Source organism: Octopus sinensis, linkage group LG6, assembly GCF_006345805.1.
Source record: "Octopus sinensis linkage group LG6, ASM634580v1, whole genome shotgun sequence".
Lineage (NCBI taxonomy): Eukaryota > Metazoa > Mollusca > Cephalopoda > Octopoda > Octopodidae > Octopus > Octopus sinensis.
The window spans coordinates 20,643,659-20,668,864 of NC_043002.1; the positions used below are offsets into that span (position 1 = coordinate 20,643,659).

The window sequence follows — 25,206 nt, forward strand, 5'->3', positions numbered from 1 at the left end:
GAGCCTAGTACTTATTTTATCGGACTCTTTTGTCGAACCGATAAGTTACGGGGACGTCAACACACCAGCATCGGTTGTTAAGCGATACTGGGGGTGGGGACAAACACAGACACACAAATATATACACACACATACACACATATATACATATATACGACGGGCTTCTTCCAGTTTCCGTCTACCAAATCCACTCACAAGGCTTTGGTCGACCCGAGGCTATAGTTGAAGACACTTGCCCAAGGTGCCACGCAGTAGGACTGAACCCAGAACCATGTGGTTGGTAAGCAAGCTACTTACCACACAGCCACTCCTATATACATATCGCTTAGTGAGGAGGAAAACAGTGATCATGACTATGACTGTTCAAGGCCTTCAGTCATTAGATTGCGGCCATGCTGGCGCACCGTCTTAGAGAGTTTACTCGAACAAATCGACCCCAGTACTCATTTGTTTAAGTCTCGTACTTATTCTATCGGTCTTTTATTTCCTAACTGCTAAGTTACGGGTGAAATTACAAGCCAACATCAGTTGTCATGTGGCGGTGAGGAACAAACACAAAAATAAACACACACACATGCGCGCGTGCGTGCAGTGTATTTCTTTCAGTTTCCGTCCACCAAATCCGCACACAAGGCATTGGTCAGCCCGGGTCTATAATCAAAGACACTTGCCCAAGGAGCCACGCAGTGGGACCAATCTCGGAACCATGTGATTGGAAAGCAAACTGCTAACCACATTAGCTGCGCTCTAAATCCAAGACGGGGCATCAATGTTTACAACAAATCAGATTACACTAAAAGCCCCACGGGTCCTGATGGCGATATTTAGACTGGGTAACACACTAGGTCTGCCAACGAGTAGGTTATGGTAAGATTTGAATCAGAGTCTAAACAAATGGCGCGAAACCGTCCGCTGCTCAAACGATTCCATCAGTCCGCCATCTTAGACTGGCATTGAATTTTGTTTTGTTTTATCTTATTTTATTGACCCCAAATGGAGGAAACGGCAAAACTGACCTCGGTGGCGTTTGAAATGAGAACGGAAGTTAGGAATTTCGTCCAAGGTACGCTGTCGAGTCTGTCAATCCCTGGAATATATGTGCGTGTATGGAGTGTAATACATACGACGGGATGCTGAGAAGTTTCTGGTTTTAAGGGTATCGCGAGAGGTCTGGTTGAAGGCCCGAGCTTCCAAGTTCTTTTTACAATACTTAGAAAAATTGAAGGACTGCTGCAATAAGTGTGTTAATCTGATGTTGAATATAATCATAACTAACTGATCCTCCTGTATTTTCGTTTACCCAAAGATAGAACTTTGCCGTACCCCTCACATATATCTATACCCCCCCACGTGTGTGTGTGTATGAATCATGTATATATATGTACACATACATACCCACACCCGTATACATGCATATCTTTTTTTGGGAGAGAGCGGAAGGGTGTAACCTGTATTACATACGTGTATATATGTATAAATATCAAGTCTAGACAAACTTTCTTTTTATCAACATGGTGATGGATGGCAGAGTCGGTAGAGTGTTAGGTAAACGCCTTGTGGTATTTAGTCACGATTATTTACATCCCAAGTTCAAATGCTGTAAAGGTCAACTTTTTCTTTCATACCTCCGTGGTCAATACAATAAATACCAGAGATATACTTGGCAACTGCACACTGATAACCTTCAGCTGAATTTAGAAATATCTAAGTTACTCTCAAAACTAATGCAAACGGATCTCCGTCAGTTGGAGACGTTGAGTATTTCAGTTGTCCTGTTTACGGATTTACCTAGTTGTTATATTAACATGTAAATGACTAAGTATTTAAATGTGAATATATATCATCATCATCATCCTCATTTAACGTCCGTTTTCTATGCTGGCATGGGTTGGACGGTTTGACTGAGGTCTGGAGAGCCAGCGGCTGCACCAGGCTCCAATCTGATCTGGCAATGCTTCGACAGTTGGATGCCCTTCCGAACACGAACCACTCCGAGAGTGTAGTGGATGCCACCGGCACGGGGGCTAGTCAGCAGGTACTGGCATCGGCCACGTTCAGATGGTGGTTTTTATGTATCACCGGCACGGGAGCCAGTCAGAGGTTGGGGATATATATATATATATATATATATACACACACACACATATATATACACATATACATATCTACATACACACATATAGACATATGTATATACACAAGTACTACAAGATAGATCCTTTTGATTAGAGAAGCAGTCTATTGGACAGTCACACAGTTTGTCTCTTGTATCATGTTTGGTTGGTCAGTATTTTAAAGATACTTGTAACTTTAACGAAATTCTCAGCCACAATCAGCGTTACTCAATGTGTGACAAAGCTGACCCTTTGAATTACAAGTGGAGTCTATCAGACGAATTCCCCCGAAGTTTCCATCGAAACGAAACTTCATTAAAAGCCATTTGCTCAAGACACGGCATAGCGGTTCGAACTGAAGGCCTCATGTTTGTGTGGTGAATTTATTAACTATCCAGCCATACAAATATGGAAAGCATGCAAATATCCAGGGTTAAAAAAAAATAATTTGCGAGAATATTTGCGAGAATATTTAACGTATTTTAAAAAAAATTCCTGCATACGTACTCACTTCAGATATAAGCTGCCATTGCTTAGCTCAATACCAGACTAGTTTGAGCAGAACTGCAATCAAAGATATTCCAACCACAGCCATCCCATCTTATTTTCCAAGCGCAATGTATCTGGAACTACATTATGTCACATGTTCGTCCATATATAAGTCAATAAGGTGTAATGAGGGAAATTTGAGTGCTATTTCTAGCAAGTCGAATACTACATAGTGGCTGCATATTTGGCTCAATGTTTACAGATATTCTTACAATGCTTTATCGTTCCTGTTGTATCAATTACAAATGAGATAAAAGAAACATTTCTTACATACCATAATATATTCTATTTAATAGTTATGTCAGTAAAATGTTTTAGCCTTTCAGCTCGTTTCTGTACGCCATTATAAGTCAGTCACGATTTTTTATGTAAATTCTTAACGCATTATTGTCATATTTATATAAAAAAAAGAAGAAAAAAACTGATGTCGGACTTATAGTAAGCCAGTTTGCTAATGACCCGGCTGTACACTCAAGTCCTTAACAATCATTGCGTGACCGTTTTAAAAGGCAGATAAAAACCCTTTAAAAGAACACCAAAAATCCTTTTCAGCTCGTTTCTGTACGCCATTGTAAGTCAGTCATGATTTTTATGAAAATTCTTAACGCATTATTGTCATATTTATATATATATATATATATAAAAAAAAAAAAACTGATGCCGAACTTATAGTAAGCCAGTTTGCTAGTGATCCGGCTGTATACTCAAGTCCCTGAAAATCATTGCTCAACCATTTTAAAAGGCAGATAAAAACCCTTTAAAAGAACACAAAAGATAATTTTTCTTTAAGAAAACGTATAATTAATTAAAAGTAATGAGTTTCTGATTTGAATGTAATGATGACAACGATATCTATAACAACAACAACAACAATAATAATGGTTTCAAGTTTTGGCACAAGGCCAGCAAATTCGGGGAAGGGGGTGAGTCAACTTCATCGACCTCAGTGTTCAACTGGTACTTATGAAAGGATGAAAGGCAAAGTCGAGTTCGGAAGATTAATATAATTAGTAATAATATGAAAGGAGCCTGGTGCAGCCTTCTGGCTTGCTAGTCCTCAGTCATACCGTCCAGCTAATGCAAGCATGGAAAGCGGGCGTTAAACGACGATGATGATGACGATAACTCAGAACCTAAAGACGGACGAAATGCCGCTAATCATTTTGTTCGGAGTGCTAAAGATTCTACCAGCTCGCTACCATGATGATGATGATGATGGTTTCAAATTTTGGCACAAGGCCAGCAGTTTTTGAGAGGGAGGGTAAGTCGATTACATCGAATCCACTGTACAACTGGTACTTATTTTATCGACCCCGGAAGGATGAAAGACAAAGTCGACTTGGGAGGAATCTGATCTTAGAACGAAAGCACGGACTAAATTCCACTGAACATTTTTCTGGCGCGCTAAGGATTCTGCCAACTCGCTGCTCTGATGATCGTCATTATCATCATCATCGTCGTTTAACGTCCGATTTCCATTCTGGCATGGTTTGACTGAGCACTAGCAAGCCAGAAGGCTGCACCAGGCTCCAATCAGATCTGGCAAGGTTTCTACAGCTGGATGCCCTCCCAAACGCCAACCACTCCGCGAGTGTAGTGGGTGCTTTTTATGTGCCACCGGCACAGGAAGCAGTCAGGTGGCACTGGAAACGACCACGCTCGAATGGTGCTTTTTACGTGCCAGCGGGACGGGAGCCAGTCAGGCGGCACTAGCAACGACCACGCTCGAATGGTACTTTTTATGTACCACCAACACGGAACCCAGTCAGCTGGCACTGGCAACGACCACGCTCGGGCGCTGCTTTTTACGTGCCAGCGGCACGGGATCCAGTCAGCAGCACTGATAACGACCTTATAATAATAATGACGATGATGGTGGTTATGATGATTATGATGGTATAAGTGATAAGTAGATTTTTGCTTATGTATCACGTAAGCTAAAGCAAAACTAAAAACAACAACAACAAAAAAAAAACAATAGGGACAGTGACTGAAGAGCTAACGCAGAGAATTAGGTAAGTGCTGCTAAAATTGAAGAACACAAAGAAAGGAAGAACCTGCACAAGTAAAATCGCTGTTTTTTTTTTGTTTTTTTTTTCTGAAAACACTAGAAACGCTTATTCTTGTGTGAAATGAGTAAAATGATAACATAAGACCGGATGTTGAAGAAAACAAACTTTCTGGGGGAGAAATTTGGGACAAAAATAATAAAACATGAAATCGAGAAAGTAAGTAGAAAATTACTGTAAAAATGTTGAGAGACAGAAGGATTCGAAAATAGTTGAAAAAGTTTAAAAAGGGCAAAGATGCCGGACCTGACCTTGTTCCTAATTACTGACCGAAATATTAATTACTAGTCTCCAAGAAACTATGATTAATATAACTAATTTGAATGTATGCCACAGGAAAGTGTATCACTGTGGTTATCTACACGAAGAGCGGCCTAGATTTTTTAAGGGTAACGTTTCGACTTATAAAGGATGAAAGGCAAATTCGACCGCGGTGGAATTTGAACTCAGAACGTAGCGGCAGACGAAATACCTATTTCTTTACTACCCACAAGGGGCTAAACACAGAGAGGACAAACAAGGACAGACTAACGGATTAAGTCGATTACATCGACTCCAGCGCGTAACTGGTACTTATTTCATCGATCCCGAAAGGATGAAAGGCAAAGTCGACCTCGGCGGAATTTGAACTCAGAACGTAGCTTCAGACGAAATACCGTTAGGCATTTCACCTCGCGTGCTAACATTTCTGCCAGCTCGCCGCCTTAATAATAATAATAATAATAATAATAATAATAATAATAATATTAGTAGTAGTTGTAGTAGTAGTAGTAGTAGTAGTAGTCACAAGCAATAGAGCAAACTAATGAAAGAGCCTTGATTTGCTAGGAAAAGTAAACAAATCTCCCTCTAATAACACCCTTCTGTCTTGTCCTGTGTTCCTTGTACTCGGGTAAAAGACGAAACGGTCACAGTTGGAATATTTTTGGTCATAGTCATTTCAATCTTGATTGACCTGGGATTAAACGTCACCACCACTAAAACCAACAGCGATTCACAGTCACCTTTACTGTTACACTTAGCCATACCATCACAACTACTACCACCACCACCAGGTCGCCGCCACCACCCTATCAACAATGCTAAGTCAGCAAATAAAATATACTCACGTAGGCCGTTTCACAATTTTGTTTGGATGTTGATAATGGAAGAACAAGTTCTTGTTGATGCCCTTGGCAGGGTCGTATTCTTTGTTTGTACGCCAAACCCCAAAGGAGCCTGGAAGTATGTAGCCGATTTCTGAAACAAAAAGAAGGGTAAATAAATATATGACTGAATATGAATAAAAGAAAAAGGCAAAAACCAACAATATCTCATATGATAGCATAAAAGATGATGTTGATGCTGCTACTGATGATGATAATGATGAATCCTTCGTCTGTGTCGACGTTGATCATTCAGTTTTAGATCAGCTGAACTATCAGTTTGTTAAATGAACGTTGACTATTCTAGACATGGCTGAATCAGCTTGACACAATAAGGAACAAAAACCGGCCCTCTAGTACTGAAAATTCCGCTAGGCTTCTTTACTGTTTCCGTTGACCCAGTTTTATTCATAAAGCTTGGGGTAACCGAGCCTATGATGTTTCTTTATGGCAGTCGCCAATCTACAGTTGTTGAAGATGAAGAACTAAATCCCTGGCGAACCAATGATCAGGTTTCAATTCTTTATTACTTCACATATGTTGTTAATGCTATGGGGAACGGTATCAACGTTACGCATTCACATTTTGTTAATTCCCCCAAAATAAATATAGACGATTTGTGTCGAGTCAAAATATGTCTGAAATTTTGTTATTTACAGTGTAAACGAAACTGTTTTGCAATAAATCAAGTCTAATCAATAAGTAAACTTCTCACACTTAAGTCCCGGGACTCGAGGTATGTGTGTGTCAGGATTTTAGGCATTTGTAAATGTTACCAGGTTTGTGAGGTCGATGCGGTTTATATTTAGTTTGAATTTTGACAGATTAGAGAGAGAGAGAGAAAGAGAGAGAGATGGAAAAGAGGAGGAGAGAGGTGGGGTTTGTTCTAAAGAATTTAATAAAATTTTTTATGGTTAAGAAGAGGAAACAGTAATGAGATTTTTATCAGGGTTTTCAAGACTGGTGGAAGGGAAGGAAGAATTTACTCTGAGACTGGAAACCTGGTCCAAATGTGAACCATGGGAAAATTTTTAAGTGTATGCGTATGTTTTAAAAAAGCTGGTCAATTGGTATATCCGGTTCCATGGAAACCGTAATGGTGACCACTAATAAGGGGACGAAACTCATACGAGGAAGATGGTGGTTTAATTTTTACTAGGTTAACGGATCGAGAGAGTAACTCTTCATGGAGTGGGGACACACTTGGAGTAGATTCATGTAGAAAGAGACTGAGGATAATTGCTTATTTGAAAGGGACAAAGAGAACATCGTCAGAACAGATCGTTTTGTTATGTTGCTGTTGTCTTTTCGTCCCAGATCTGCTATGATCCTGCTGACCAATGATGAAAAACGTTGTTTAGCTTTACCTCTGATCTAATCTAGAAGACCTATGATAAAAAGATATGTTGTTTAACCCAGGTCAGTCCCAATGTAGCAGATCTATAACTAAATTCGTTCAAGCAATGATAATTTCGTCTTTTCTTTCAGGATTACATTATTCAATATGTACTTCCTTTTTAAGACACTATGATGTGATCTGGTAGAGATTTCCGTTATTTCTAGAATGTCAAGTGGCCAGCTAAAGATTCCTTTGTTGGGTACGCTTACGGAATTAAAATAATTCGAAAAGATTTCCCACTTGGTGATCGCACCACAATATGGTAAGGCGGTTAGGTTTGAAAGAAAGGAAGTTTCGGAAGTGTAGGCGGACACGAGTATTCTTCAAAGTTTGTAGATACTCAAGGGACTAGAGAAAAAACCCTCAGCTGAAATCAACTGAAATTCGAGAAGTGTGAGAGTTTTCATTGTGTGCCATGCACGAGGACATCTTTCGCTTTGTTGATGCTTGTCAACTTACAGATGCTACGGTTATGAGATCGCTTCCTAGTGAGTGATTTTCCTCCGGGGGAGGGCATAGGATATGCTTTTAGCTATACCATCGTAATCAGCATCAGCTGCTACATTTTCACTTCATCATCTTTATGTCATCCTATTACATTATCATTGCCGTTGCAATTTTCATAATGATAACGACCGCCGCCATCTCCACCACCATTACCTTCACTATCATCATTACTTCGCTGCCACCCCAGCACCAACGCCACCACATTTTGACGGATTGACGTTATGGCAGCTCAAAGGAAAATAAATACAAAATGAAGATGACCTGGTGGAATCGTTTTAATTTCAGTTGTCTGGAGGAAGGAGGGTGGTCTTTAACATAAACGAGGGCGAAGAGAGAATAAACGAGACAGAAAGAGAAGGGGTATGAGAGAGAGTGAGTGATAGAGTGAGTGAGAGAGAGAGAGAGAGAGAGGGAGAGGAATGAGAGGGAGAGAGGTGATAGAATGGAGGGGTGAGAAAAAGTCAGAAATATGTGGAGGAGTTAAATGAGAGTTGGGCCGAAATATGCTGTAAGATGATGTAGTATAATGTATATGATAATAGAGGGCCCTAATTATATATATATATATATATATATATATACACAAATACATTCACACACATATATATATATACACATATGCACATATATATACATTATATATATATATATACATACATACATTACACACACACACACACACACATATATACACACATTTTATATACATACATTACATATACTAGCAGAATGACCGCCCTCCGGGCGGTTTTCTGCTAGACCTTGATAATATTTTCACATTCGATTCCCATTTCTAATCATTTTTGCATTCTTTGTCTAATTATTTCTTTGTATAATAGTGCTCACTTGTTTAGTAAATATTGCCTTCATTATTTTATCACAGTCTTAATCTCTCTGTTTTAAACAAACATCACAGTAGTCCAACAACAGAGGGAGAAGCAGTTGGTCAAGTCTTCCCTTCCCGTCAAAGCAACATAGAGATTTAGATTCAGCAGCCCATCTGTAAGCTTTGCAGTGTATATGTGTGTGTGAGAGAGAGAGAGAGAGAGAGAGAGAGAGAGAGAGAGAGAGAGAGAGAGAGCGTTGCAAACAATAAATGAAATGAAAATACATCGTATAAATAAAAAGACATGACTACATATGAATACGCCCCCGACTTTGTTGCTTCATAACATCCAGAAAAATGGATACTTTTTAACAAAATTTTTTATAAATACGGCTTAGATGTTGTTGCTTCAGAGTATTATAGGGATTTATGGGAGAGAATTTTTGTGAGGGGGTGGAGAGAGAAGTTTCAGAAAATTCACATGTTCTGACTTTTCCCTCATAACTTTCAGGAAGATGGGTATCTTTTAATGAAAATTTACACAAACCCTTTTCAAATGGCATAGATATTACGATTATAAAGAAATTTGTGGGGAAATTTTTTTCGGGGATTTTCCAGATTTTTATAAACCACGGCATTCGAAATGATGGAGTTGATGGTGGAGGTAAGCTTTGTATGACAAAAGTTTTGAAAACTCATTCTTTACACCCTCTCACTCATCATCTCACTCCGGACCTATTTTGGCCAATTTTTTGCACTTCAAAACCATGGGAAGAGCATTTACGGTAAAATCTTTTTTTTATAAAATAATATTTTCAGAGGGAAAAGTGATTTAAGGGCGATTTGGCTGTTGTTTCTAGCGGTATATCTTCTGGTTCTTTACGTTTTGAGTTCAAATTCCGCCGAGGTAAGTCAACTTTGTCCTTCATCCCTTCGGGGTCGATCGATACAAATGAAGCACCAATCAAGTAGTGGGGCCAATGTGGCCCACTTTTCCCGCTTCTCCTCAAAACAACGAGTTAGCGTCCCGCTCAGAGGGAAATATCGTGATCGCGGTCATTTTGTATACGCCATGGAAACCGGGAAACCGGCCTTATGGGTTGTAGGACTCGAGAACAAGGAAGAAAAACAAAGCACAAAAGCTAACACATTACGAGAATTCCCTGATATATAGCATTCTCATTTAAATAACTCAAATGCCCAACGTCCACTCCTGATATACAAGCTTCTAATATAAATGTAATATTAGTGTTGTAGTCTAACATCGTAAACGCGACTATATTATTTGTGTTAAAGATTTGCTTGGCAGCATAAGGTTAGAGCAGAAATAGTATATCCCAATTTTATTCAATGATGACGGTTAGAATTACAGTATGTGTAATACTTTTTATAGTAAATAATCTGATTCGTTCTACCGAACTTGTTTATGAGAAAACTAATACTTAAGCTCAATTAATGTACTTCGAGTTTACTGCATCGAAATAAAAGAAATAAAATGTCAGATTTATTAATTAGCTTCCAACAAAAATTAAGAATGTCTTCTGGTTAAGCGTTGCCATTCAATTTGATTATTGCAATATGTTTAATTCAATTTGTATTCAATCTGGAAGAGTATTCCGTGTGTTAGAGACTGATCAATCTTAAAACACTCTGTCGTTCATAGAAGTTGAAGGCAAGTCGCTTTAGTAGTTGATTAATAGAAAAGGGACTCGTGAAGAAGTGGGGTCCATAGTATATGCTATACTTTGCTACTAGGTTAATCCGGTATTGCCTGAGAATAAGGGAGAGAGAGAGAGAGCGAGAGAGCGAGAGAGAGAGATACAGAGAGAAAGGAAAGATTAAAGAGAGTGAGCTAGATGTAAGAGGAGTAAAATGGAGTCAAAGGAAATCAAGATAGAATGTGTGTTAGGAGAGAGGGAGAATGTGTGAATGTGTGTGTGTGTGTGTGAAAGAGACACAGAGAAGAGAGAGAGAGAGGGAGAGAGAGAGAGAGAGAGAAAGAGAGAGAGGGAGAGAGAGAGAGTGAGGATAGGGAGAGGAAAGGAAACCGGAGAGAAAATATGAGAGGGTAAGGACTAGAAGTTAGAAAGGTAATGAATATAAGTTGGTAAGTACAGGGAAGAGCGGAGTGAAGGGAAGATTTCTAAGTTTCTTGAACTGAGAACTTACAGTGTCAAAGGTGTGTGTGAATGTGTGTGTGTGTGCGTAGAGTTAGAGAGAGAGAGAGAGGAGGGGGAGAAAGGAGATGGTAGAAAGATAGATAAAAGAGAGAGGGAGGGAGGAAGAGAGGAGGCAAAAAGAGATAGAGAAAACAGACCATACTTTAGAAAAATAGAGCATATGTATAAATGAATGAATATGCGTAAGTGAATGTATATACATATGCATATATATATATATATATATATATATGAGTGTGTGTGTTTGAATCAGGTTATATACGTGAGTGGAAGCGTATACATACATATATTCGTGTGTGTGTGACTAAATGAAGTGTTATTAAAACAGATGGCTGTAAAGAAATGTGAAGGAGTAAGTATCATATTCCCGTGATACAAATCTAAACGTAAAGAGATGCAAAGAGACCAGCCAAAGCCACAAACATTATAATAAATTCTCACACTTCCTCCATTAGATTTTTCAACATCTTTTCTTCCCACACTCTTAAAAAAAAAAAATATACCGAAATTATTCGCCTCTTATTCCCCTGTCATTATTTTTCTTCATCTTCATCATCCTCTCATTATGCTTCAATTATTATTCTTCCGTTTTAATCATCATTCTTTACCTTCATAAATTTCCTTGTTATTTTGTTATTGTTGTTGTAATATATATATATAGGGCCATTGTCTTTATGTTCTGAGTTCAAATTCCGCCGAGGTCGACTTTGCTTTTCATCCTTTCGGGGTCGATAAATTAAGTGCCAGTTGCGTACTGGGATCGATCTAATCGACTGGCCCCCCCCCAAAAAAAAATTTCGGGCCTTGTGCCTAGAGTAGAAAAGAATACATATAGGGCTACTGTCTTTACGTTCTGAGTTCAAATTCCGCCGAGGTTAACTTTGACTTTCATCCTCTCGGGGTCGATAAATTAAGTACCAGTTGCGTTCTGGGGTCGATCTAATCGACTGCTCCTCCCCCCACTCCAAAAATTTCGAGTTTTGTGCCTTGAGCAGAAAATAATATATATACAGCCACTGTTTTTATGTTCTGAGTTCAATTTCCGCCGAGGTCCACTTTGCCTTTCATCCTTTCGTGTTCGATAAATTAAGTACCAGTTGCGTATTGAAGTCGATCTAATCGACTAGCCCCCTCTCCAAAAACTTCGGGCCTTGTGTCTAGAGTAGAAAAGAATATATATAGGGTCACTGTTTTTACGTTCTGAGTTCAAATTCCGTCGAGGTTAACTTTGTCTTTCATCCTTTCGGGGGCGATAAATTAAGTACCAGTTGCGTACTGGGGTCGATCTAATCGACTGCCCCCTCTCCAAACATTTCGAGCCTTGTGCCTAGAGCAGAAAATAATATATATAGGGCCACTGTTTTTATGTTCTGAGTTCAAATTCCGTCGAGGTTAACTTTGCCTTTCATCCTTTCGGGGTCAATAAATTAAGTACCAGTTGCGTATTGGAGTCGATCTAATCGACTGGCCTATTCCCCCAAAATCTCGGTCCTTGTGCCTAGAGTAGAAAAGAATATATATAGGGCCATATTTGTGCTGAGTGGAGTAAATAAGTGGTCGAGTAAATAAATCAGCTTCAATACTTAACTGGTACTTTACTTTACGTATAGTCCCCGGTGGAATTTGAACACAGAATGCAGAAGAACGTTACTAAATACCGCACTATATTTTATCCTCCTCGGAAACAATTTCCTCAAAAAAAAAAAAAAAGATCAAAAGTTCTTCCCGAGCCATAAGCTCATATGGTCAGTTTCCTGAATTCTATAGCATATATATTTCCCACGTGAACGGGAGCAACGTGAAATGGAGTGTTTGGTTCAAGAACACAATGCATCGCTTGGTTCAGGAACCGAAACCATAATCGTATGATCATGAGTGCAACACCCTAACCACTAAACAACGTTCTCCAACAATTTTCTCCGCACACTGCCTTGAATGCTCTCAGAACGATTTCTAAAAGAGTCTTAAAGTTTCAGAACGTCCAGTTAAACTTAACAAAGGACGAGACGTAAATTATTATCGCGATGAAGAATCTAAAGACTTAGCAAAAACAATTATTGTTCTAACTGGGCTTTCTGACAGCGTTTAAAATCTCTGAGGGCGATTAAACGACAACACATATATTTCGAGTGACCGGATGAAACGAGTAACTGACCAGCTTAAAACTGACGTGACAACTCTTAATACAAGGTTAAATTATGTAAAACTGTGTCAAAACTCTCAGAGTAGACTGCGTGTCGGCTCACAAATGACCAAACTAGACTAGACTAAAATCTACACAATAGCTAACAAGTGGACTGGCTGAATGAATTAAAGAATACAAGAACTTCAGAGTAATGGAATCTGCGATTCCCTCGAATTAGTTCAACTAACAATTTCTGTGATATATGACAGCTGTCAATGCTAGGTCTTACTTGATAGAGACATGGTATGTATATCACAATGCATTTGTGCATCACACCCTCCATCATAAATACTGTGTATACAAATCTCCATCATAAATATTGTTTCTACAGTCTTCCATCATAAATATTGTCTCAATAGTCCCTTATCATAAATATCAGCTTTACAGATCATCATGAATATTGTTTCTACAGATCGCCATTATAATTATTGTTTCTAACATCTCCATTATAAATATTCTTTTCTACTCTAGACACAAGGCCCGAAATTTTGGGGAAAGGGTCCAGTCGATTAGATCGACCCCAGTATGCAACTGGTATTTAATTTATCGACCCCGTAAGGATGAAAGGCAAAGTCGACCTCGGTGGAATTTGAACCCAGAACGTAACGGCAGACGAAATACCTATTTCTTTACTACCCACAAGGGGCTAAACACAGAGAGGATAAACAAGGACAGACAAACGGATTAAGTCGATTATATCGACCCCAGTGCGTAACTGGTACTTAATATATCGACCCCGAAAGGATGAAAGGCAAAGTCAACCTCGGCGGAATTTGAACTCAGAACGTAGCGGCAGCCGAAATACCGCTAAGCATTTCGCCCCGCGTACTAACTTTTCTGCCAGCTCGCCGCCTTATCTCTATTATAAATAATGTCTCTATAGTCCTCCATCATAAACATTGTCTCTACAGACCTCCACCATGAACGTAACCTATACAGATCTCCACCAACTATTGTCTATTATACTATTATATATGCATCTACCATAAAAGTCTCCTGGATTGTTTTCCTATTAAAATAATATGGTAAACTATTAAAAAATAAAATCGCATTTTATCATAATTGAACCTTCTCATAGTACAGCAATGAATGGTTATGTAATTAGATTTGCAATTACTCATGTGCTAATTGATAAACCAAATAGTCGAATTCCTTGTTACGAATATCAACACACACACCCAAAATATACATACATTCATGTACACGTACATATATACCCCATGCACTCACATAATTTAAACAGTCTTAAGATATAATGAAAATGATATTTTCCCAGTGATACTGGTGTGCATAAATACTCTATCGTCGCCGTCGCCATCGTATTATCAGGACTAGGAGAATCTGTGCAACGCTGGACAAAATGGTTGGCGGTATTTAGTTGTAACCATTGTTTTATGTCGAGCGTTCAAATTCTACCAAGGCCAACATTACCTTTCATTCTTTTGGACTCGGTAAAATGAAGTATTAGTGAAGTACCGGATCTTATTGTAGACGACTAACCCTTTTCCATTCAAATCTCTGGTTTTGTGCCCATGCCAGAAATTTACTGAAACGAATCAAACCAGCTGAAATAAGCTATCTTCATTTACTTTATTAACATTATAAGAAGTGTAAATGCCCCACCTTCTTAATTCATTTCCATTAAAAGTCACAGGCTTCACGTCTATTGTAGAATATATTAAAAAATTCATCTTGAAGGGAACATTGTTGAATGAAATACTACCCCGCCCCATCTCACTGGCACTACATCCAATAAACATTGTCAGCCAACTATTCAATTAGCACACACCGTTTACACATTCACTCCTGCCACTTGTAATATAAAAAAAACCCTCAGCTATAATCCACACTCACAGAAACTCAATCTGATGCTATGTAAATTTTCTATAATGTTGGTTCACCAGGCATCAATAATTCATGACACGATAGCACACTATTATTGGATATTTACTCATTCCACACCATTAACAAACACAATGACGACAGCCATACGCATACATTATGTGTCGTGGATGTGTCTATTCATTGGAGTGTTTGTTTATTCACTTCGACGACAACGACAACACTCGAATAACAAGATGTTAGCCATTGATTAAATAAGTGAAAAACCACCACTTAAAAGTGATTAAAATCACACTCAACTTTTCAGTCAGACTCCATCTCTCCCTTTGTAAAAAAACAAACAAACAAAACTGAATTCTTGTTATTTCTAAGTCGACGGGACATTTCAAAGTATGAGCATCTGAACATTAAACTGTCTAACAGAGTTTTTCGGTAGCGTAATCAATGAAACGTATACATGAGGATAGACAAACCCCATACATATGTAGCATCAGAGATACAAGAGTCGACAAGGTCACAGATTACCATCAAGACATTGACAGTTCCTATCTCATGACTGGAATAGAAACGTTGATAACGCATCCCTCGATGTCACAACGTTACTTTGGGTACACAAAGAAGAAAAATGCTGTATTATAAAATGCGTGGTTAACTAGCCTCCAGTACTGAGTTTAAAGAAAATTCGCTCCAAACCCAGTGCCACCATTTCTGCCAAGGATATAATCAGAATCCAAGCTGTTTTAGAGTGATACATACTATTTACAATGGCGTAGAATATTTCCATCTCTTTAATGGTCTTAATGTCTAATATTTTCTACTGAAACTTACAGATAAATTTCAGAAGTTGGATTCGTAATAAAGATATATTGAAATAATAAAATGTATCATAAACCTAACATATCTTAAAATAACAACACCGCAAATTCAGCTGATAATACATCCATCAAAATTTACAACAGTCGAATAGTAAAAACTGAATAACTTAAATTTTAATTACTAAAACTGTGTTAGTAATTTGTTTAGCAACATCGCTCTATTGATCATTGGGCCGGTTGCTTAAAAACTATTGAGAATAGTAAACTCGGCGGTAAGTGCCAAACTTCAAAGCCACTGTGACTGTTGGGATATCTTTCTTATCATCAAATAAAAACCTCTATAACCTTCATAACTTTTATATAATTGTAGGTTACAAGTGTTACGTTTGGTTCAACGTATGTTAAAACGGGTCAGTCTGCCTTGTGAAAATTTCACATAAGTTGAAACACAGCCAAAAGTTATAACCTACTTTTGGAAAATATTGTTGATAGACTTATACTGCGAGTATAGCTAAAAACCTACATTTAAAATGGAAATTCTGGAGGACGCTTTATACCCCATTAAATACGAAGTATATAATCTGTTATCTGATTATATTTCACTAATATTAGTGTCAACAAGTCAGATAAAAATATGCGGAGAGGGCAATCTGAAGTGCAACGTTGTAAATATAGCGAGGAATTATCTTAAGTTTAGCATTTATATTCTTTAATACCGAGAAGGACATGAATTTTGTATTTGTGAATTTTTTTTATGATTCTAATAATTGATATTTTTAATACGATAAGAATATTTCTGGAAGGCAAACGGATATATGAGTATATATCCTCCATCTTCTCTTCATTATCGTCGTTTTAGCGCCCACTTTACTATCTTTGCATAGAATGATACGGAATTTCTTGAGGCAGATTTTCTGCTGCCAGAAGCACTTCTTGTCTCAAATTTTCACCTGTAATATTACTCCCCTGCCAGATGTGTCTTTTGCGGAAGATTAGGAATGAGTGACACCGCTTGTATGGCGATGATGCCTTAGAGTAATCCCGCAATGTGCGTACTCCTCTCTCTCTCACACACACACACACACCGTGTTTCTTTCAGTGTCCGTCTACAGCTCTACTCACAAAGCCTTGATCATCTCGGGGTTATTGTAGAAGATACTCAAGGTGCAACGTACGCAGTGAGACTGGATCAGAAATCCAATAGACAGGAAGCTAAATTCTTAAACAGTAATGGCTGCACCTGCCTTTCTGTCTGTCTGTCTATTTGTCCGTCCGCTTCCTTTCATGAAATATTCTCAGACACCAGAAATATCACTATTGAATGTTATGCAAAAGTTCCTTAATCGAACTACTCACCCCTTACTACGTAGTAAAGGTGCCAACATTAACATAGAACACGTGGTCTATAATCTCTTCACGTAAGTTTTGGATAAATATCTGTTTTTACTAAACATTCTGACCTCTACATCTGACTTATCAGTATCGTTGGAATTCCTCAGTAATTTAACTAAGCCCAGATGGTTCCATCCATTAATTAATGCACGCACACACACACACACACAGTGAAAGAGAGAGAGAGAGAGAGAGAGAGAGAGAGAGAGAGAGAGAGAGAGAGAGAGGAGAGAGAGAGAGAGAAGAGAGAGAGAGAGAGAGAGAGAGAGAGAGAGAGAGAGAGAGAGAGAGAGAGAAGGGATAATAAGGATAAGGGAGAGAAACTGAGAAAAAGCAAAAAGCAAATTCAAATTATTCAACAAAAGGGTTGATTTACTAGTTTGATTTTCGGAGGAATGGAAAGAGTTAATTAAGAGAATCGGGACATTTACTCTCTTCGAAATATATAGGTCGAGATGAGAGAAAAACAACAATTTAAATGAAGAATCTAGGTGAAAAATGCGCGCGCGTGTGTGTGTATAATAAATTGTTTATGTTGTGGCACAAGAACAAAATGTTCAACAGGACTTTTATGTTGAAGGGTGTGTAGTCTTATACATGTCGGTTAATCTGAGATAAATGAGGATTACACAATAAGAGCAGCGGATTCGTTTGATCGGCTGACCAGACATATCAGTTGGAAAGCAATAGAAATTACTTGAAATGGTGTCAGTGATGTTAATAATTAGCTATCATCTGTCACGCATCAGTGGGACGATGTTCCCTTTGAAGTTCTCAAGAAAGTATTAGGTCAGGTCAATGCCCCCAAGCAAGTCAAAGTTACTGTTATATTTATTATTTCTTTTATTTGAAACTGAATTAAGGCGGTGTTTGATGTGAAGTTCTAAGTGTGAATCAGAGCTGCAAGACCCTGCTTAAATGTCTATGCCTTATCTTACACAGCTCATGCCAGATAGGGCTTGGATTCTTAGAGCGGCTCTATGCCCGGCAACCTCTGCTTTACTCAGAAGCTTTACATCGTTTGTCACCTTACCTCAATCTTGAACTAATTCCAGCTTGTTGACACCTGCTCAAGTTCATACTTGAAAATTTGGTAGAGGACACATGACATGTGTGCATGTATATGTATGATATTTTGAATATCTATTATATGAAATCTGTTCTGTCTGTCTGTGTGTATGTCTTCTAGGATCTCGGGCATCCTTCATCCGATTGCGCCCAAATTTGATATGTAGATACCGACGATATCGGGGCGTGCGTAGGTCTTGAAAAAATTACAAAAATTGATTCCAGGTGAGAATGCGATCGATAAAGCTGTGGGAACGTGCATTTGTTCGCGCAAGTACATCAGCTGTTGCGATCGATACTACGCGTACGCAAGAAAAATGCACGTGCAGTTTGCGCAAAAAAAAGCCGGTTGGCTTGAAATAATGCCACAAAATGCAATATATTTAAGAGACCCAAAAAGTAAGATGCAAAAGAGATATTTTCTTCAAATTTTGCATGAAAGAAGGAAATACTATTTGATTTCTCAAGAAGTTTTTTTTTTTGACTTAACTTTTTTTGCCTTAACTTTTTTTTGCCTTAACTATTGAAATAAAAGCATGCTTAATTATTTTTTAATGAAAAGAAAACACTGATTGCTTTTTATTCAGCAGATATGATTCAGCACCGTCCATTGGACGGGGGGGGGGGGCGTTTTGCTCGTACATACATAAGACATTTACAAATACAGCTTAAGACATTACTTAGTTACTCTTCATATTCTTATAGATCACCCGTGCTGGTCCCACGTAAATAGCACCCAGCACATTTGGTAAAGTAGCAGACGTTAGGAAAGGCATCCTGCTGTAGAAACCAAGCCAAATCAGACTGGAACCTGATATAGTTTTCCTGTTTGCTAACTCTAGTCAAAACGTCCAACTCATGCCAGCATGGAAAACGGACGTCAAATGATGATAATGATGATGACGATGACCGCCCAGGTAATAAGCATTAGAATGCAGCATGGTACTGGGCAACTAGTTGGTAGTGGGCAGCCTATCTTTTGGTGATTCAGTAACAACGAAATGAAACAATATAGATTTATATAGCGCCGTCCCGACGGGCCTCCGTGCCGGTGGCACGTAAAAAAGCACAATCCGACCGTGGCCGTTGCCAGCCACGCCTGGCCCCCGTGCCGGTGGCACGTAAAAAGCACCATCCGACCGTGGCCGTCTGCTAGCCCGTCTGGCACCTGTGCCGGTGGCACGTAAAAAGCACCCACTACACTCACGGAGTGGTTGGCGTTAGGAAGGGCATCCAGCCGTAGAAACATTGCCAGATCAGACTGGTCCTGGTGCAGCCTTCTGGCTTCCCAGACCCCAGTTGAACCGTCCAACCCATGCTAGAATGGAAAGCGGACGCTAAATGATGATGATGATGATGATGATGATACATGATATGTGCAAATGAAGGAGCGAAGTCTTACCTGATAACTCTTGGCGTTGCTTGTCAACTCTCTGCATGTCGCAAGCTTCACCGCGGCAGACACGCTTCTGTTTTAATGCTGGACATTCTTTGCCTCCATGAGCAGGCTTTACTGAAACTTGCCTCTCTCGTATTTGAACCCCATGAATGCAAGAATCACCGCAGTTCCATTCTGTCCACTGGCTGACGTAGCAATCAACGGCTGTAAGAAAAGAATAAAGGAAAATGAAATAAGAAAATGACGATTTATTAATTTTTTCTCTCTTTTACTTGTTTCAGCCATTAGGCTGCGGCCATGCTGGAGCACTGCCTTGTAGGATTTTAGTCGAATAAATCAACTACAATTCTTATTTTAAGTCTTAGTGCTTATTCTATCGGTCTTTTTACCGAACCGCTAAGTTACGGGAAAGTAAATAAATGTACACTGGTTGTCAAGTCGTTGTGTAGGTCAAATATATAAGCACGCACACACGATTTCTTTAAAAAATCGTTTGTGATAAATTTTGCTGCAACCCCCTTCGACATACGAGATCAGATCGGTTTATGCAACCTTTCGGATACCTGTAGGTTAGCGTCTGTATGGAAGTTTCTATCTGGTCACACAAACAGCCAGAAATAGCCTAATCTTTCAAATTACACCCTAATGTCTTGGATTATACAGGTTCTGAGTGCACTGTGCTTTTGAAAGACGGGATGGTCATGGCTTGAATGCATTTGACCAAAACTGATTCTGGATTATACAATAACAACAACAATAGCTGCAGCGTCAGGTAATTCCAAAGAGTGACATTCTAGAAGGAAGGATAAAACGAATGTTCAGTGTGAGATTTGGATGTTGAGAAACAATAGAGGAGACAGAAAAAAAAAGTCGTAAGTATATTCAGATGGATTTGATGGAATCGATAATTAGTTACGAGGAGCAAAAACCGTTAAAGTATCAGTAAAATGAGACAGCGCGAGAGAAAATAGTGCGCCTGTAAGCTTTTGATAACTGGGAATGTGAACCTTGGTTTTTAGAAAGATGGCGTATTTGGATGCAATTAGCAACAATTGTATGAGAGTTTTAGGGCCAGTGTCTCAGATATGTGAGCGGTACACATTAAGAGGTTCACATTAAGTTTTACTGGGTTCGTGATGTATTGGATAAGGGGACTTGGTTTTTAGAAAGATGGCGTATTTGGATGCAGTTAGCAACAGTTGCATGAGAGTTTTAGGGCCAGTGTCTCAGATATGTGAGCAGTACACATTAAGTTTTGTTGGGTTCGTGATGTATTGGATAAGGGGACTATAAGAAAGGGGTAGGATCCCGATTATTTGACGGAATTTTCCCTAAAAAAATACCCTACAGTTCCCTTGAATTTTGGAAAGACTTCACTTCGGAACCCGGAAACTGTCAATTTTGCCATGCATAATTTCTCTCTGTGGTATTTGACATTTAAAATGTGAAGGAGTCTATTTTTTTTGTTGCTTTTTGTTTTTTGTTAGGCTTGAAGACGAAGTCTTCTCTTTTTCCTTACTTTCTCCCCCTCTTGTACTTATGCATATACTTTTCGGAAATAAACAAAGAACCAACACTCGCGTGCACACACACACACACACACACACACTGTACATATACATACAACGCATATTAGCTATTGTTTATAGCAATTGAAAACAGAAAAATGAAACAGCACTGTATAGGGTATGGAAGATAAAACACAGTGGCATCATAAACATAACACCGATAAAAATTAGAGCAACGTTAAAATGAAGTGCCTTGCTCTAGAGTACAACATAACGCCCAATCCGGGAATTGAACCCGCGATCTAAAGCTAAACACCTTAACCACTAAGCCACATGCCTCCATACACACATACACACTGGTAGAAAGATTGTGAGAGAAAGAGAAGATATAGGAGGAGAAATATAAGACCAAATAAAGTGACAAGACTAATAGTCAGCTAAACACGTGGGATGTAACTGTACATACTATTGTGGTAACATCACTGGCGAGGTGACAGATGTAGTTACTATAGATGTATTTTCTGGGTGACAGATGTATTTACTACAGAAATAGCCTCACCCGTCGACTAGACACGTGGGAGACAGATGCCCATGCAACAACAGTCGATGTCCAACTGGGCTATAAAAACACCACCCTGAAGGCGGCGAGCTGGCAGAAACGTTAGCACACCGGGCGAAATGTGTAGCCGTATTTCGTCTGCCGTTACATTCTGGGTTCAAACTCCGCCGAGGTTGACTTTGCCTTTCATCTTTTCGGGGTCGATAAATTAAGTACCAGTTACGCACTGGGGTCGATGTAATCGACTTAATCCATTTGTCTGTCCTTGTTTGTCCCCTCTATGTTTAGCCCCTTGTGGGTAATAAAGAAACATATAAAAACACCAACCTATCAATTCTCTCTATGAAATCGTACTGAAACCAAAAGTTTGCGTGCAACTTGGTCACAAGAATTAGCAACGAAAATTGCTGGACGTATCGGAAAGGGTGGTGTCTGTCAATGAATAACCACCTCTCTATTGTTATTTGTTTTTTCGGTATTGCATTCACAGCACCACACTACTGGTTAATTATTATTTTTTTTAGTTTTGTTGCAGTAAATTTATTGTATTTTTAATATTTATAAAGCTTTGTGAAAACTTTTACCGAAATTCGTGCAAATTAATTATTGTTATTTTTGTTGTTTAGCCTGAGTTCAGATCTGTAATCGTTCGATTTACGTTGTGAAAGAATTTTCGAGAATGTTCGAATCACCGTAATTACAATTAAAACTGCAATTTAAAATCAAAATATATTTGGTTCATATACTTATAGAATTCAGGAACACTCTTGATCAAAAACTTATAGAATATAGGAACACCCTTGATCAAAAACTTATAGAATATAGGAACACCCTTGATCAAAAGCTCTCGAAAAACAAAATAACAAAAACAAAACAAAAAATCCTTACACAAATATAAATGCAATAAAAATACAATAAAAATAATAACAGGACATAACAGGTGTCTTTCGACTAAGAACGAATTGAATTAAGCTTTATTTTTATTGTATTTATATTTGTGTAACATTGTCTGTTTTTTTTCCGTTCTTGTTTTTGTATACATTCGCTGCTTTCTTTCAAGGAATCTAATGCTCTTAGCTTAGTTTTTCCTTGGGGCTGGTCAGATTGGAGCAATCCCAAGAATAATCAGCCGAAATTGCGAGGATAATCTGGCGCTTGACCGAGAAAAAACATTTCGAATGACCCGTCCTTGTTTTGTTTGTATCGTCTATCTGGATTTTGTTGTCCCTTTTTGTATCACCTAGCTGTCCGGATGCTTTGCGTCCTTATCCTATTTTATATATATATTTAGATATAGATATAGCGGCGTACGTACACCTTGATCTCTTATACACACACACACACCACACACACACACAGTAATCCCTCGACTATCGCGGGCGTTACGTTCCAAAACCCTCCGCGATAGGTGAAAATACGCGAAGCAGAAAACAGTACAGTAAATTTTTTAATATCATTTTTCTAATTTGTATATATTTATTTTATTATAAATGTAAAACAACACCACTGAGAAATCGACGTAAGCTTAAATAATAAACCGTGATAAGTGAACCGCGATATGGCGAGGAATTACTATATATATATATATATATACGACGGTAGGCTGAAAAGTTCGTAGGCTGACTATGAAGAGTTTATGCTAGAGCTGTGAAATTTCGCATGCATTAATTTCAACTCTTCTTATTAATAACTGCGATGTTTCTTTCCAGGTAAACTGACTTCAAAAGTAATTAGTAGCAACTTCTCGAACAAGAGGATGGCTTCTTAGTTTCTTCACCCGTGAGATCCAAATACTGCAACACCGATTGGAGAGATGTGTGGCACGCAAGGGTAACTATACTGAAAAACAAACCTCATTTGATCTCATTCCATGAGAACATCTTGGTCACCTATGAACTTTTCAGCCGACTCCCGTGTGCATATGTGTGTGTGTGTGTGTGTGTGTGTGTATGAGAAGTGGGTGTATACGTTGGTAGGTTGTCATAGAATGTATTTATATTTCAGTAGAGAAAAAATTTCAAGTGGAATAGGAGAAATATAATTCAGACGATCATCAACACTTTGACACGCTCTTGAACTATATGGAAAATCGTAGAAAACTGTCCACCAAGATCGGGGGGAGGGGAGGAGGGAGCGAGCAGAGCGATATGTGCTCTGAGTAGTAAAGTGTTCCAGGGACGAGGGATGTGAGGGTGAGTGCTGTGAGGATAAAGAGAGGGAGACAGAGGGGGAAGGGGTTCAGGTTACCGGAGGGTATCAATGTGTGTGTAGTTGTGCGTGTGTGTATGTAAATGTGTGTGTGTGCATGCGCGTGGGGTGGGCATGGAAATATGTACTTTCCATGATGCTCTTTGTAAGAGGGGACACTTTACTCGTGCTGCTTTTGTGTGTGTGTGTGTTGGAGGTGGTGTGGTTGATACTTTTGACCTGATCAGCTTCCGCAAGTGTCATGGTCTTGACGTTGGTGTTGAAGTAGCCTTTGAATGTGTGTGCGTGCGTGTGTGTGTGTGTGTGTATGTGTGTGTGTATGTGTGTGTGTGTGTATGTGTGTGTGTGTGAGAGAGAGAGAGAGAGAGAGAGAGAGAGAGAGAGAGAGAGAGAGAGAGAGAGAGAGAGAGAGAGAGAGAGAAAGAGAGAGAGTGTGCTTGTGATAGTGTTTGTTGAAATGCTGAGGTGGTTGTCGAAAATATTGAATATTGCGAAGACCGTGGGAGTAGTGAGAGTTATAGAAGCATGATGGTGGTGGTGGTGGTGGATGAGAAGTGAGGTGTTGCGGTGGTAGTAGATGTAGTAATAGCGAATGTAGTACTGGTGGTGGTGGTATTGGTTGCAGTTGTTGTGGTGGTGATTGTGGTAATGTAGTGGTAGTGTTTTTATGATTGTAGTATAGGTAAGGTAATAACAGTAGTAGTAGTAATGGTACTAGTTGTGATGGTAGTAGTAGCAGTAGAAATTTGTGGTGGTAGCTGTAGTAATAGCGAATGTAGTACTGATGGTGGTGGTATTGGTTGTAGTTGTGGTGGTGATTGTGGTAATGTAGTGGTAGTGTTTTTATGATTGTAGTATAGGTGAGGCAATAACAGTAGTAGTAATGGTACTAGTTGTGGTGGTAGTAGTAGCAGTAGAAAGCTGTGGTAGTAGATGTAGTAATAGCGAATGTAGTACTGATGGTGGTGGTATTGGTTGTAGTTGTTGTGGTGGTGATTGTGGTAATTTAGTGGTAGTGTTTGTATGATTGTAGTATAGGTGAGGCAATAACAGTAGTAGTAATGGTACTAGCTGTGGTGGTAGTAGGTCTTGTAGGTGCTTTCATACATTATTTAAGGCGGGCAGGGAATAATTGAAGGATATTTGTTTTATTCTTTTACTTGTTTCAGTCATTTGACTGCGGCCATGCTGGAGCACCGCCTCTAGTCGAGCAAATCGACCCCAGGACTTATTCTTTGTAAGCCTAGTACTTTTTCTATCGGTCTCTTTTGCCGAACCGCTAAGTTACGAGGACGGAAACACACTAGCATCGGTTGTCAGGCGATGTTGGGGCCACAGACACAGACACGCAAACACACATATGTACATATATACGACGGGCTTCTTTTTAGTTTCCGTCTACCAAATCCACTCACAAGGTTTTGGTCGATCCAAGGCTATA

The 25,206-nt window shown here is 39.0% G+C and overlaps 1 protein-coding gene and 1 long non-coding RNA gene across 2 annotated transcripts in view; one reads left to right on the forward strand and one right to left on the reverse strand.

The window, feature by feature from the left end:
* The window catches only part of LOC115213468 (somatomedin-B and thrombospondin type-1 domain-containing protein), a 78,850-nt gene that overhangs the window by 5,252 nt on the left and 48,392 nt on the right, over positions 1-25,206 (reverse strand). The window contains exons 2-3 of the mRNA XM_029782453.2: positions 19,494-19,694; positions 5,842-5,971 (exon numbers count right to left, since the gene is read on the reverse strand). Coding sequence (XP_029638313.1) covers positions 5,842-5,971; positions 19,494-19,694 — 331 coding nt within the window. The remainder of the gene's footprint in view (positions 1-5,841; positions 5,972-19,493; positions 19,695-25,206) is intronic.
* On the forward strand, positions 1,160-24,901 carry LOC118763839. The gene is made up of 3 exons (XR_004999588.1): positions 1,160-1,254; positions 7,051-7,053; positions 24,891-24,901. It is a non-coding gene; the product is annotated as an uncharacterized LOC118763839 (long non-coding RNA).